The sequence below is a fragment of the Aythya fuligula genome, chromosome 1 (genome assembly GCF_009819795.1).
Source record: "Aythya fuligula isolate bAytFul2 chromosome 1, bAytFul2.pri, whole genome shotgun sequence".
Classification (NCBI taxonomy): Eukaryota; Metazoa; Chordata; class Aves; order Anseriformes; family Anatidae; genus Aythya; species Aythya fuligula.
The window spans coordinates 7,081,321-7,096,743 of record NC_045559.1 but is presented as its reverse complement, the minus strand read 5'-3'; the positions used below and the strand labels follow the sequence as shown (position 1 = coordinate 7,096,743).

Genomic DNA, 15,423 nt, shown 5'->3' with positions numbered 1-15,423 from the left:
GACCACCCCGAGAACCCCCTCAGCACCCCCGGGCGCTTTGAGGGAAGCCATCGGGGCTCCGAGGGCCGTGTAGCAGCGCCGGGGCACGGCAGAGGGAGCCAGCAAGAGGCTGGAAGGGAGGAGGGAGGGGAAGGCGGCAGGGGGGCCACAAAATGGCGCTGCCCTCTCAGCCCCTCTCCCTCCAGCCCCCCTCACGGCGCCCAGCCCGGCTCGCCGCGGGGGCTCCGGAGCTCTGGGGCCGCGTCCCCGGGGTGGCGTGGGGCTGCTGGCCGGCTTCAGGAGCCGGCTCCTCCGCCTCCAGCACCGCCACGCCGGGGCTCGCCGCCTTCCCCCCAGCAGGTGGCAGCGGGGTCCCGGTGCCATCGAGCCATTGCGGGCCGCCCTTCGCAGCCAGCGGGGGAGGCGGCGGCGGCGCTGCCCGGCATCGCCCCGGGCTCGGCCGTCCTCCCCCCCCCCCCCCCCCATCCCCTTTTCCACCTTCTTCTCGCCGCACCCCGCTTTCCCCTCAAAGTTTGGGGCGGCCAGGGAGGGCGGGCGGCGCCTTTAGGGGGCCGGAGCCAACTTGTCCCGGCTGCCTTTATTTGCAGTGGGAGCCGAAATCTGCCAGGCTGCGTTTATTTTGCTGATTAAAGAGACGGACCTTGGTCTCGGCTGCTGGCTCCCCGCTGCGCGGCCGCCCTGCTCGCTCCTCTCATCCCCTTTTCTCCTTCCCTTTCTATCCTTCCCCTACCCCCCCCTTGGCCGCACCATGGAGTTTACCGAGAGGAAGAGAAGCAGGAAATCCCAAAGCTTTAAACTGATAAATCAAGGTAAAAGTGGGGAGGGGTGGATGGGGGGGGGGGGGGGGGCGGCTTTGTGCTGTTTGTTTGTTTGCGCCTCAGAGAAGACTTTTACATAAACGGGGCTGGCTTCCCCGGGAGGCGAGCAGGATGTTATGAAATGTGTGTGTGCTCCCTTTCCTCCACCTCTGTCATGTCTCTCCCTCCTCGTATTTATTATTTAACTCCGGAATCGTCTCCTCCAACTCCCCGAGGCGTTGCAGCTCTTTATTTTCTGGCGTTATTTTGTTATCTCCCCCCCCCCCCTTCTTTATTTTTCCCCCCTCTCTCACTTCTTGCACGCACAACCAGAGGCTATTTACGGGTATATTTTACACGTTGCTTTAAATAAATAAAAAGACACCTCCGAAGGTGGACCTGTTTGTTTTTTCCAGGCAGATCTCCTACAGAATAAAGTTGGATCGCGTTTCGGTGTAAATCCCCCCATGGGTGAGGGAGGGAGAAAAAGGTGAAATGGAGAATTTAGCAGAACGATGACACTTGAGCAGCGCCGGAGCTTTTTAGCATGCAACTCCTGTGGATTTGTTGTGTGTGGTGTTTTTTTTTTTTTTTCTTCTCTTCCTCCTCTGGACTGCGTTACACACACGTATTCCAGAGAAAAGCCTCACAGAGGCTGCTTGCTTAAAATCCACGCAGGTAACGAATTGTACGTGGGCGAGGAGGAATCGCTGGCATGCAACTTGTTCGCTCGGCGTGTGTTTGCTTTTTGGAAAAGAGGGGATTTTAAAAGGGATCACCGGGAAAATATTTGGATTCATGTCGGGGAAGGAGCACAGCCCTCAGTCCTGTGTGTTATTTAAAAAAAAAAAAAAATGACACAGCTGCTGGTAGGCATTTTAACAGGTGGACTTCCCAGCCCTAGGGTTTCATTTGGGCTGGGTATTGCTCCTTCAGCTGATTAGATCTCTTGCCCTGATTGATTTCATGTATTATTACTATTTTTATATATATATATATTTTTTCCCCTTTTGTGTCTGGAAGTCTCGGGCTGCAATATCTCCCTGAAATGCTGCGTGTGTCCTGCATGCCAAGTTGAGGGCAGGTGGCTGCTGTGGGGTAATGTCACACTTAGGGACAGGGGGGTGGAGGGCGACTTCCAGGGCTTGCTGGATGAAGGCTGGTGTCTTCGTAGGCGTGCAGCAAAATCAGATTAGAAGCAGAGAAATGTGAAGCTGGAAATGAACTTGCCTGGTAGGAAGAGTAAATAATTACTGCTTAAACAGTGCAGGAGGATCTGGAGCGCTGCACCTACCCCCGTCCCCAAACTAGGGGGAGAGAGACTGGTCAGACTTGCTGAAATTTATCCAAGGTTTCTTAAACGCCAGCATCAGCTTGGAGATCAACCCATGGAGGGCTTTCATTTCTCTAAAGGACAGGTTTGGTTTGTGGGGTTTCTTAGCATCTGATGCTCACAGTCGCCTCTCAGGCAGCTCGTGCAGGGCTGGAGCGTGGGGCTTGAAAGTGAAACATGTGGACAAGCAAAACTGAAATCAAAGCCTGGGTTTTATTTTTCTCCTAATAGAGCCGTAAAAATGTGTGCGCTGTCAAAAACGTGTCAATATTCTGCAAATTGTCGGTCGCCACTCCATAACTGGATTAAATATTTCTCCATGTATAAAGCGATCTATTTAACCTCGTTGGATAAAGTCATTTATGAGGGTTAATTATTAGCATTTCTTATTTTATCTGCTGTCTCCTTTTGGATGTAGGAATTCAAATAGCAAGCTACACTGAAAGCACATCCTGGGAGAAAATATGTCTTTGCACTTTGAGAGCAGAGAAGATAAAAATCACATTCTGCATGTGAGTCTGCTCTCACGTACCCTCTTTCTATCACAGTTGATTATGAAGATAATTATGTATAAATAGTTGTCTCTTGTAATTGGCCTTTGCCTCTTGCTGGAGTCATTCAGTAATGTCACAGTTTAGTGTTTACTGTTGTGAAATTGATATGGATTTCACAGCGCCTGGACTGTGACATCTGAGGCAGAAGAAGGAAACCAAAGAGAAAATGGTACGCTGGGTCGATCTGTTTGTAATGCACAGCCTGTCAGTGACATGTACAACGCTTATTCCGCCCCAAAAAAAACTTCAGAGCACCTTAGCAGCACAATCAGTTCCTTTCAGACTGAAAGGAAGGTCCCTGCCTGCACTAAAATGCAGCCACCTCTGAGGTGCAACGCGGTGACTTCCAGGCAGCAGCTGTAGATCAGGAGAGCGTTGTGCCCGGCTGGACGAGCACAGGGAAGTGCTAGAGAAGCAACCCCATGCAATCTATATACCTAAGGACTGCAAATCTGTGAGTTATTTAGTTCCGAGTTTCCACGTGCTCACTCCTAGCAGCTCTCCTGGAGGATGAAAATGTGGAGAAAAGCTAATGGGCACGGAGCGCAGCTCGCATAAATTCTGTATTTTTAGCCTCGCGGAAGGGACCTTTACTTCCTCGATGCTGTGGCTCAGACTTCACCTTTACCCAGTACACGTCAGGCAGCCCATATGTTTCACTCCCTCGGAGTGACACGCAAAACCCCAATGCTACCTCTTTGGTTAGCACTTCACTCCTGACCTCGCTACCTTCCTTTTTATTTTTTTTTTCTTCCCTACCATGCTGACATTTCTTTCCAGGCCCTTTTCTTTCTTTTGTAGGGCCGTATTAAGCTTGATTCTGGTTTACTTACTGGGTAGTTCCTCCTCTTGTGCCGTTAAGACAGTCATGCTGTACAAATAAACAATAGTAACAAAGAAGCTTGGCTTATAGGAGACCTTTATAATTCCGTAGCTGATTGTTTTGTCAGCAAGGCAGGTGTGTTCCTCTTGAGAGGAGGAGTTGCCTGTGGTGCCATTCAGGTCCTCTTGTGCCTTTTAATTGAATCCCTCCGAGTGCTCTTCCAGGAGTTAATCTCCACCTGACTTCTTGCGAGGCAGGTAAACATAAGAACCAGTTTTCAGAGGGAGTAACTGAGCTGGCTGGGAGGGCTTCAGCATTACAGGAGTTAGGTGATGAGGCAGCTATTTCAAGACACTGAATATATTGTTCAGTCTTGAGTGACTTGCCTAAGGACAAAGTGTGTGCCAGTAGCAGAGTCAGAAATAGAATCCAGGAGAGCTGCCCTTAGATAGTTGGTTTTTTGTTGTTGTTGTTTTCCCTCTTGTAATTACTATTCCCTCTGTACACACGTGTAAACAGGACTGTTTTTCTGCTCAACACATGCCTGTGATTACAGCAGAGACCTCCACAGAAAATACTCTTTCGTTTGAAACAGAAATTCAATTTTCCGTGCGTGTCCTGTCAGATCTGTGAATAAAAGATGCCAGTGTTTATTTTTAGGGTCATCTCGCATGGACGTTAGTTTCTGTAAGTGAATACCCTAAGGTGTCCCTGAGCCTCCTTTCCTCAGAACTCAGGGGCCAGTGACCTCAAGATAAGTCAGCAGAGCTGCAAGGTGCAGCCCTAGTGTACGTCACTGGTCTTCTTGTCAAGGCAAAGTTTGAAAGTTTCTCCCTGTCTCTGGGAAGGTGAAGTTTTCATTATAAATCTGCTTTCCATCTGTAAAGCAAGAAGCCAGATAATTGGCATCTGGTGGGATAATTTGCTGTGAAAATGAACACAGTAATTTAGGGCAGGCATGGCTATTCCCTAAAATCTGTGAAATATTTTAGCTAAGCCTCTCCAGTGTGAGCAAAGTTGTTTTTGTGTGTTTTTTTCCCCCCTTTTTTTTTTTTCTTTTTAGGAGGTGCTGATACAGAGCGCATTTTCTGTGGTTAATTCGATGTACATGAAATAAACTGCAGATATATTGATAAATTATGTAGTAAAACTGTAGCAATGTGTTCGGTGTTCATTTTTTCCAGATCACTTGAGTTCTAATTTTTTTTATCGTTTTTCATTCCAGATTACCATCATGAGATATATAAGATCTCTGACTACAGCAATGATGTTAATGGGGAGACCAAAGAAACACAACCCGTTTTTTTAGGTATGTGCTTGTGTTGATTAATTTCAGAGCAACATAGCGTGGCCATTTGCAATTAGGGAGGAAAAAAATCTCTCTGCAAGCATGGGAAGTGCCTGCCATTGTTTAATATGACGTTCTTTTCAAGACCCTTTTATTCCACGAATTGCCAATATATCCTTTATTAACACTGCTAAAAGTTGTAATTTCAGACATAAATGTTTATTAGTGTCTACACACAGTGCTAATTATCACTCACTCAGAGAGCCAGATGCTGACTCTGCAGTTTTGCAGCTCTCTGCTCACCCCATTTACATTGCATATTCTCTGGCATGCTTCGCTGGCAATAGTTTGTGTAATTGGGGTATTACATCTTTGACATCTGGATAACAGAAATTCAATTTCCAGGAAGCTGCTATTTGTTTGGTTTTGCTTCTGCCTTGGGTGGGATAGAGGATTAATGTGCTGTCTTAATGTAATGTCCTTTCACCTCTGTAGCCTGCCTGCTAATCCTGCCATGGGAAAAATTAAATTAAATTAAATCAACAGTTAAAAATGTGTAAAGAAAACAGAGAAGTAATGTATAGTCTGCAGCGTGGTGTATACCATAGCCTGATAGGACTAGTTATCGGTGAACCTTTATCCTTCTTGCCTGTGTGCTTGATGTCCTTTGTAACTCTTCTGTAGACTGCTTCTCTTCCTGCTCCCAGCCCCCTTCTGTCTCATCCAGGACCTCTTCTGGGTGCTGAAACCTTTTGCAAAAAAGGACAGTGGGCCAAAATCACAAGAATTAAGGCGAGGTTTTGACTTACAGTAATGACTCTTAGTGTGTAAAGCAAGCTCTTGGTCACCTTGCTCAGGCTTTGGAGAAAGCAGGTGCCTTCACAGCAGGAAATCTGGAGGTGTCTGCCTTTCCCCAGCTGTGCCGGGAACCTCAGTGTTTGCGTGGAGGTGATTTAAGGTTTCTGGAGTCTGTGTGTGTTGCCCCCTAGAGCCGGTGAGAAGCGCTAGTCCTGAGCACGAGAAGCAGCACCTGAAATCAAGCTGCAGGTAAAATGCTTTCGTCTGCTAAATTGATTGTGCCATAGCCTTCCCTGGAGGTCAACAGCAAGTGGAAGAGGAAAGGGGGCGTCTTGGGCAGCGTGGAGTCTTCTGCTGATTAGAATATTTACACAGGGGGGAGAGCTGGGTTAAATTCCCTTCTCAGCTTCTCACCGTTAGGGTTGTGAGCAAATACTTCATCTCTTCGCCTATTTCCAGGGAGCGTGAAGGAGGCTGCTAAGCTTTGTGTTTGGATTCTGCGTTGTGTAAGCACTTTGGGGTTGAACCGCACTAGAGATTTATCACGAATGTTTTCTCTTCAACCCCAAATCAGAATAAGGCTTTGTCAGGAGTTAGGCGTCTAGCTGCCTAAGCCAGGGTGCTTCTAGGACTGTGCAGGAGTTTGTGCTTTGACATTTGTGCCGTGACTCAGACCAATTGATTTTTGGTCTGGTTGCGTTGCCTTTTGAGGGCTGCTTTGTCTTCTGAGGGCAGGCTTGTTACCTGCTTCTTGTTTGGTTTTGTTGCTTTTGGTTTGCTTGGTTGATTTCTTTATTACGACCAGCTTCTGAATGTGCTCTGGCATCAAGTTCACCTGCAGCAGGAGCACGTCAGCATTTAGTCCTTACCAACTAGTCCCACCAAGGGACTTCCTTCAAGGTGTTGAAGTCCAGAATTGCAGCCCACCTTCAGTTGCTGTGAAAAGAAGGAAGACCCTATTTTCTAGAGACGGCCTGATTTCCTCAAAGCATGTTAATTTTGACAAAACCCATGATTTATGACTGTGCAGGATCTGCAGATGAGGAATTCTTCTTCCTGTGGGAGCTGGGTTCGGTGGGTTGCTCAGAGCTCACATCACCCTCTCTGCTTTGTCCTCACGCCAGTGTCCAGCTTCTTAATGACAAAGGAGGTGGTCTGAGATGTAGGAGAAGCAGTGCTGGGAACTGAACTTGGCTGAAAGCACTTGAAAATTGAGCTCCCACCTTCCAGCAGAGAGATGGGATGAGCGGCATTTGGCATTCCAGCTTCCCTTTTGAGAACTGCAAGCTGCATGCCATAATTTTTCATTGTACTTCAGGGAGGATGGGAGAACGATGCTTCCCCCGGCTCGTTGTCCTGTCCCCTAATAAGGTTGTAATCCCTGCTTCGCTTAATTTCAATGTTCTGTGCCAAAATTAGATAATCACTCCATCGAGTGCTCGGGTCCTTGGTTTAGAGTCAAGTTTGTTCTTTGATTTAGGTCTTTTGACTGATCCGTGGGATGACTACAGCTGTTAAAACCACAATGTGCTGCAGCCTTTAGTATGTAAATGGATGTTAAGATATGTCAGCGAAACTATTTACTGCAGGAAAGGGGAAATGTTAATGTCATCTTACAAGTGAAGCAGTGAAGCTTGGGAATAAGATGTGCGGATGTTTTGGTCAAGGGATGCACAGACGAGAAGGGAGATTCTGGGCTAAATGATTAAGCATTTAATGCGTTGTTGGGATCAAGTGTCAGAAAAGACCTGTTGAACTTGGATTTTTATTTATTTTTATTTTTTGCATCAGCACAAAATGGGTTTTTGTGTACACGTGGGCTGTGAACTGGAGGAAGCTTCAGCACGAGAGAAGTGTGGTAGTGTGGAAGCAACTTCTGTTGGGTGCAAGGGCACACAGCCCCAGTGCTTTTTAAATGGAGCCTCGTTAGCTTAGGAAGTTTGCACGTGTGTTGCAGCAGCTGAGTTCGCGGGAGATCACCCCGATGTCTTTTCTAATCCCTTCCTCTGATAAGATGATAAATGGCAATTTGCAGCTTCCCAGACAAAGGATGCACCGAGCGCAGCCTTTGCAAAATTCCGGGCGAATCTCTTGCTGCTGCTGCCTTTCGCAGGTGAGGGCTGGCTCCTGTTTTGTTTTGAAGGAAAGGGCTGGGATATCTAATATCAGGAGAGTGCTCCCTCTGAAAAGCAGGACACAGCCCAGAGTGAAGTGCTTAAACCTTGAATGTGATCGAGATTTAAGACAGCCCTGTCTGCAGCTTTTAGCAGGTATCAGCATTAATGTGCTGTCAAGGCTGCTAGCCCAGGCTTGGGAACACAAGCCCATGCAGGGACCGTGCAACACAGGGTTTGTGGACAACACCAGTTAAAGCCAGCTTGTCTGTAAAAATATCTTTTGTATATACCACTTTCTTTTTTTTTTTTTTTTTTTTTGTTCCCCCCAGTCATAATATTTTATTATCAACACACACACACAAAAAAAAAAAAAGCAGAAAAAAAAATATACCTCCAGACCGAGTGTTTTTACAATGCTTTCAACTTGAAATTCAGGCTCTATGTTTGAAAGGTTAATGCAGAAAACTAATTATATTATCCTGGTAACCAAATGTGTGATGAGACATTTGTCTGTGTAATTAACAGTGAAGAACTTTTATAGTTTCATAAAATCGAATGCTGCGTGCAGTGTGCTCGGAGCATTTGTTTTGGAGAGATGTCCAAACCAGAGATGTTTATGACTGATATAAAGGGGAGCTGAAATGCACTGTAATGCAGGTGTCTCTGCATTTTACAGCGATTCACGTTGCTGAAATGGAAGGCAGCAGATTAATAACGTTAGCGTGTCATGATAAAATAAATAATGGGTTCTTGGAGCAGGGAATGATGCATAAGTTACTCACTAATTCCAAGAATTTATTCTGTCCCAGAAATAATACCCTTTGCAATTTATTCGGAGAGGAGAAAGTTGACTTAACGCAAGTCTGTGAAGTTACTTGGTACTTTTAATAGAATTACATCCCAAGTATGGATGTTGCAGTAATAGCTGCTATTATTAAGGCTGCAAAAAAGATCATTTGAGAACACAGATCAGTAAAATAACTTTGCCAAGCATTTCCCTTTTGGGGCTGAAGCATGATCTTGACACGGGGCATTTCCAAGAAGACATTGTTGCACTTTTTTTTTTTTTTTTAATTCTATGACCCTGTTAGCATATAAATGTAGAAACAGTTGCTCACTTGCAGTTTCCTGAGTGATTTAGTTGACCCAGTGTGGCCTGAAGTCTGCAACTTCAGTGTCTGATCCTACTGGGTGTTTCTGAAACTGTTTTACCAGGCTCTTCCGAAGAGTTATTTTGTTGCTGTGGCCACCTCCTCTTCCAAGGAAACAGCCCTCCAGATTCACAGTGGTCTCCAGGTCTGCCCCTGGCTTTGATTCTGCAGGTTGCTGTGCTCATATGGGAGTGTTGGTGATGTCTGTTAATTTTTTGGGTCTTGCTTTCAAGCATCATTTCAGAGTGCTGGTAAGATGCCTCATCTAAGACGGCTTCAATATCCTGATAGATTTTCTAGGGGTAGTAAAAGTCCCAGGCTCATAACTCATGGTGCTCGTGTGACCCGCTGACATTGTTCGTGACCGCCGCGCTCCCCGTTGACTTGGGTTTGAAGCTTTTAATTTGCAAAGCGTGTTGTTGCCTGTGTTACTTGTTCAGCATCAGTTCGTACATGCCAGCGAAGGCTGGGGATCACTCGTTTGAGAAATGAGTGCTTATCCCATCGGTTTAGCTCCACAGTTGCTCAATTCAGCTTATCCACGGAGCAGTCACAACAACTTTCCATTCGCTTTAGGAAACCTTTGATCTGATAAGGAAAGAGGCACACGGCTCCTTTATTTTCCTCGCGTTGGGCTTGGCAATTTTCAATTTCAGGAGCCCCAAATAGTACAATAATGCCAAAAATAGCAAAGTTTTGAAAGTTAGGGCATGATGAAGGTGTAGTTTTTGCAGAGAAGGGTTGCCTAACTCCCTCCTAGGTTACCTGTTGCTCTTTCCTTGAGCACCACGTAATGTTCACAGCGGTGTTTTGGTCAGTTCAGCCTGACTGCACACTGAAGGTGCGTGTGGTGCATGCGTGCACCTCCCCAGTTCCCTGCAGTACACCGAATTAGCCCTTACAAGTTCTTCAAACACAAGCAGCTGACTTTTGCTGGCCCCGTTCCAGGAGGAGCACCGCTCAAGTGGTGGCTAATAAACTGGCATTTAATAACTTTGATTATATAACCTGCGTGCTCTGTCGCAATTTTTTTCTGAGCCCTCAAAGCTTGCAAGCCATGCATCGACTTCAGCATTTTTCTCTCCTCTGCAGTTTCGTTTCCTTGCAAACTGGACCAATGTTGTCACCTCGTGTGTATTTTTCTCAGTGTCTTTTGCTGCATTTCCTAGGCTCTTGATAACTTCTGAACTCATTCACCAGTTCCAGCCTAGTTTGACACAAAGGCAGAAATCGGAGATACAAAGGTCTTGCAGGAGGCAGCCTGATAGAGATAAAAGTCTTGTTTATATAGCCAAGCAGGGAAAATTTCCTTAGGAGTTTTATCTGCCAAAGCACAGCAGGAAGAGACACTAATTCATAGAAAACCTGACTTTATTAAGTCAGCTACGAATACTTCCCAAAACATTTCCCATAAATGCTAAAAATAATGAAATTAATTGCAAAATATCAGGCCAAGAGAACATTACAGTTACTCGTTTACATAAGTCAAAAGGGGAAAAGAAAAACATTATACAGTCCATTATCCAACCTTAACTCATTCATATATACACTTCGAGAGATATGCATTAATTACATTGCAGTATAAAAGAAGTGGCAACCAAATATGTAATTAATGTTTTAACGAATGGGTATGGCTGCGTGTCGCTTTATCGCTCGTTGTAGCGCTGTGATAGTATTTGACAAATTATTTGGAAAAGTCTAATAACCTGCTTGTAGGCAGTGAGCCATATTTGTATTGAGTTCAATAAGCATAACAGGGAAAAAATGCTCAAGCATCCAGAGGCAGAGAATTAATGAATTATCAGTGATACTTTATTAACTAAAATGGTTAGCAGCTGTGTTACTTCAGCTGGTGGCACGCTGAGCATGTGGATGCCAGTTCCTAGCTGGACGTTTATGTTTTAGACCTGTGCGTTTGATATTTTTAACATTCTTACACCTTTCAAAGCAGTATGTAAGTGTGAGTGTGTTAACACTGTGCATACCTGCAGTAGGGAAGGAGATTGAGAGTAATTTGGGGGGAAATCACTTTTTATGAATATTTGATGTAGAATCTATGAGAAGGTTTTGTTTTGTCCTTTGTTGTTCTATAAGATTACAGTCAAGCCATGTGGAAAAAATAAATTATATATAAGAGGCGATCATAGAAATGACTATAACAGTTATTAAAAGCATTGCTAATACATTTCTGCTACCACTCTTATTTTCCCATGCAAGCTCCTAAACAGGGCTGTCACTTGCCATGCCTATCTGTTTTGAACGGTAATTTGCAAGTGAATTCAGTGGTTTCAGATAAACCCAAGGGGATTACACGGGCAATCTGAGAGGCGAAACCTGGCTGCCTTCTCGGGTATGTACCCACACGGCTCGCAGGGGAAGGCTGCACCACAGCAGTGGTGCTTCAGAAGCCCAGAAGAGGGGAAGAGAGGCTGGATCCTGGCAGATGGGCTGGGATGTGTGTTGCAAACACTGCTCCTCCCAGTCCTCAGCAGCTAAGGAGCCTCTCAGGAGGCTTATCACAGACAGGTAACGCAGCAGCAAACTTCTTTTTTTCTTAATTATCCAGTTCAGCATTTGGAAAGGAAGGCTGGCTCTTCCGTAGGACATAGCAGCTTGAGCTGTTTGGTTTTTCCCTTTTTTTTTTTTTTTTTCATTTTATTTTTTAAATTACCTAATTATGATCTGTGAAGATCATCAGCAGTGGAATAGCTGATAGCAGAGCGCTATCGCTGGGCTCTAGAGCTAATAGCCAGATGAGATAACTGGGGAGCAAGAACTTAAATCTGTTCCTGCAGCAGCCCACACATTCAGGCAGGCAGTGTAACATCCACTAGGGCTGAGAAGACTGCGGCTGGGCAGTCACAAATTAAAAGCCATAAAAAGATGGAAACGTCATGACTGGGTTGGGTGGGTGGATGAGTTGTTGTAAACTTGCACGCTGTAGGCTTGACCTAATCTTCAGGGTGTGTTTTCAAGGACCTTCCTTCCAAAGACAACATATTTTTGGAAAAAGTTCATGTTATTAAAACATATTATGAAAAAAGTTCATAAATGGGAAATCTCCCCAGTTTAATTAGGGATCTGGGTAAATGCAAAGCTACACTTAGGTAGGAGTTGCTGAAATTTCAGGATGTGCTGTGATATAAATGTAGGGATTTTTCTCTTTGGAGATAAGCGTGCTCACATCATTATATAGGAAGACCTCTATAAAAAGGAACATGCAACCAGAATCAGGGCTGAATAAGCTCAATTAACATAAATATTTGATGTAATTGGGTAAGGGAAATTTAATCTTTCCAACAACGTGTCACCTGACCAGCAGCGGAGCAAGCAGTCAGTAAGCCCGATAGGAGGAGGTGGGTGGGAAGCTTTTTTGATGTTTAGGTACATTTTGCTATTAAACACTGACACGAGTGGGTAACGTAAAGCCCCAAGAGCACTGCATGGTGCTGAGTGGTGCGATGGGAAGGGATCCTTTGGTGCTGTCGTGCCGTGGAAGCGTTGGGAGCTGAGATGTGGGCACGAAAGGCAGCCTCCAGCGCCCGGATCCGAGCGCTTCGATAACCGCAGTCCCGCGGTACTCGGGGGCCTCCCGGTTCCCAGCGAGGCTGGGAACTGCAAACAGTCGGCCCCTGGCTGGCTCGGGTCCAAGGAGCGTAATTTGTTAATTAAATCACCCGCGCATAAATCTGTAGACAAAACAGCAAGATGAAACGTAACGTCGAGCTTCCTTGCAGGTGGCTTGCCTCAACACTTCGGCTGGAGCGGAGATGCCGTTACGCACGGGGCTGCCGGGTGGTTTTGGAGCTGGGGCTGGAAGCTTTCTTGCAAAAAAAAAAAAAAAAAAAGCTCTTTTCCTGGTTGGAGTGGGCTGGAGATGCTCTGGGGTTCAGCCCAGGCTCGGTCTGATCGCTCAGCTCAGCTCTGCTCTGCTCCCTGGCCACGGCCTGAGCATCCCTGGGTGCACTGGGCTTGCTGGCATCCCAGCACGTGGAGCTTGGCTCGTGCAGGGTGCTGGGGAGGGAGGTGCCACTTCTTTAACTCCCTGGTTTCGGCACCTAAAAATGGTGCTGTTGAATTGAGAAAACGGTTCAAATGCCTGGCATTAGCACACTTTCGAATACCTTGTTGAACCAGAGCCAGTGCACGCTAGGTTTGGGTTTTGGAGAGGTTTTATTTTTGTGTTTGTGTTTGCTGAAATCTCTTCTCTATTCCTGCTTTTCCAAAATAAGTTTGCTTTGGGAAGCAGGAATGGAAATTGAATTCAGCATCCCAATTATTACTGTATGAAGTATACTATAAAGAGAAAAGAGAACTACTAATTCATCAGTTTCTTGATCTTTGTTATTCCATTTGCTTAGGGTGTTTGATTTTTCTATTACCAGCAAATAAAAAATAAAAAATAGAAGCTTCTTATTTCAGAAGTGGTTATGAACACGTCCTTATTACCAGCGAAATGTAATGTATGCTTTAACGAGCAAAATAGCTGCTATCTGCCCCAAACATATATATTCAGTGTGCAATCAGCAGTTTCCTACATAAAATTAATACTTAAACGGTGCCAGGAGTATTAAAGTATGTAATTGTTATTATTTAAATGCCCTGGATTTATTTGAAGCAGTCCCATTTTTCTTGTGTGTATTTTCATTTTGTTTTCCTAATCTACGCTCTAGGACACCCAGCAGTTAGGCTGTGTATGGTTAGACACACATTAGCTGCTTTTTTAATTTATTCCCCGATAATCCAGCATTATTAAATTCTGTGGAGTGAGGAACTGATCCTGTTTATTAAAATCAATAGATGCAGTGTTACTCTGTGTTAGGGTGTGGTGTTTTTTTGTGTTGATTTTTTTATTTCCTTTGTAAAATCTGTCCTTAAGCGTACAGCAAACTGCTCTACAAAGGTCTGCTTCCTTAGGCTATCCTCGGAAAATATCCGCTGATGTCAATGCCTGAATGGGATCAGTCTCTTAAAAGGATAGATTATTTGCAACTGCTCCAGCTATTATTATTTCCTTCTGGAGAGAAATAATCTTGCTCATCAAAGCCTTGGAAAGGGCGTCAGGAAAGCCAAGTTCAGCAGGTCTTTTAACCATGTGAGACCTCAGCTTCAGCTGCGTTAAAGCAGAGCCTGGTGTGTACCAACTACTGCTCAGCCGTGTCTTTTCTTTCTCTCTTTTATTTATTTATTTGTGTCCTCCAACAGCTAGGAACTCATATTGGCATCTAAAATCACTAATCTCAACCCATTACCGTTTTTGCTAATTTACAGTGATAACTGTGGCTCTGTTTTCATTAGGAGATGAAAGCCGGGAAATTAAAAAACAAATTACAGGGATGAGAAGATTACTGAATGACAGCACTGGAAGAATCTATCAGCGAGTTGGCAAAGAAGGAGAAAAACTGAAGGAGGAGCCCCAGGATTTAGACTTAGCCTGGGCCCAGCGCCTGAATCCCCCTGCAGAGTCCCAAGCGAGCCTTCATCCTTCCCAGAGTGGTGCGTGGAACGAATTATCACCCCAAGCCAGCCATTTTTCAGGGCAATACGGAACCCGATCCAAAACGTTCCAAAATCAAACGCGAGCCGTGACATCCAATGGTATGATCTACATTAGATACTGAAAATAGTGCTTTTTTCTCTCTTTTTTTTTTTTTCCTTGTACTGTACTGAATATCTGCCTTTGTTCTGATGATTTATTGTACCACGGCGCTGAAATCAGTTATAGTTCAGAGTCTACAAAATGAGCACATAGTTATCACTTTGAAAAGGTGCGAAAGTGGGCACAGTGCATTCTGCTACCATCTGTCTTAGCTTTTAAAATGGATTCCTGGTGATAGGACGAGAATTACTCAATTCTGTTATATAGGCTTAAATCCTTTACGGTACTTATTAAAACAGCTTTTGCCATTGTTGTTGAATTCATAGCTAATTAAATGTCAACTGGTACCACTCCTCTCTGCAGTGAGTAATGGAGTTCAGTTGTGACACCACTTGTGGAGCAGGATTCTGCTGACTTCCATAAAGTGATGGGATCAGACATAACTGGCCACTGAACTTCAGGTGCAAAACCCCACCGGAGCCCTAGGGTTTTATTCTGATTAGGCCCACTGGAGAAGAGAGAGGATGGAGTCTACCTGTGAATAGCAAGTCCTTAGGCTGTGGTCTATCCTGATCTGACAGAAAAGTGGATGGGTTGTGCCTCTTAAATGTATTTCTCTTAGTTTTCACTCCCAGAGGAAGAAGGTTTTACTACCAAATTCTTGAAGGACTTCTTTAAGAAAAGGAAAGGAAATTAAGGCTTTTCTCCTGATATTAAGCCCTACGCTTAGAAAAGTTTTCATATTGAGGTGCGAACATCTAGAAAATAAAAAAAAATGGTCAGATTGAATCTGAAAACGCTATCAATTTTCAATTTCCAGTTGGTTCTGAAGGTATTCATGTTTTCCCTAGAGGGGCATCTGTTGTTAGTCCTTATCTAAAGGCACACGTTCTCGTTGCTTGTAACATACCAAAAAAAAAAAAAAGAAAAGTATTGTTATTATTCTCAGTAGTGTCCTTTAGG

The 15,423-nt window shown here is 44.8% G+C and overlaps 1 protein-coding gene across 3 annotated transcripts in view; it reads left to right on the top strand.

Moving 5' to 3' along the window:
• Positions 1-489: 489 nt before the first annotated feature.
• Positions 490-15,423, top strand: part of BEND7 (BEN domain containing 7) — a 46,207-nt gene continuing 31,273 nt past the window's right edge. For all 3 annotated transcript variants that reach the window (XM_032205935.1, XM_032205925.1, XM_032205945.1), the window contains exons 1-3: positions 490-809; positions 4,733-4,816; positions 14,160-14,459. In XM_032205935.1, the coding sequence (XP_032061826.1) occupies positions 749-809; positions 4,733-4,816; positions 14,160-14,459 (445 nt within the window). In that variant the 5' untranslated portion in view covers positions 490-748. The remainder of the gene's footprint in view (positions 810-4,732; positions 4,817-14,159; positions 14,460-15,423) is intronic.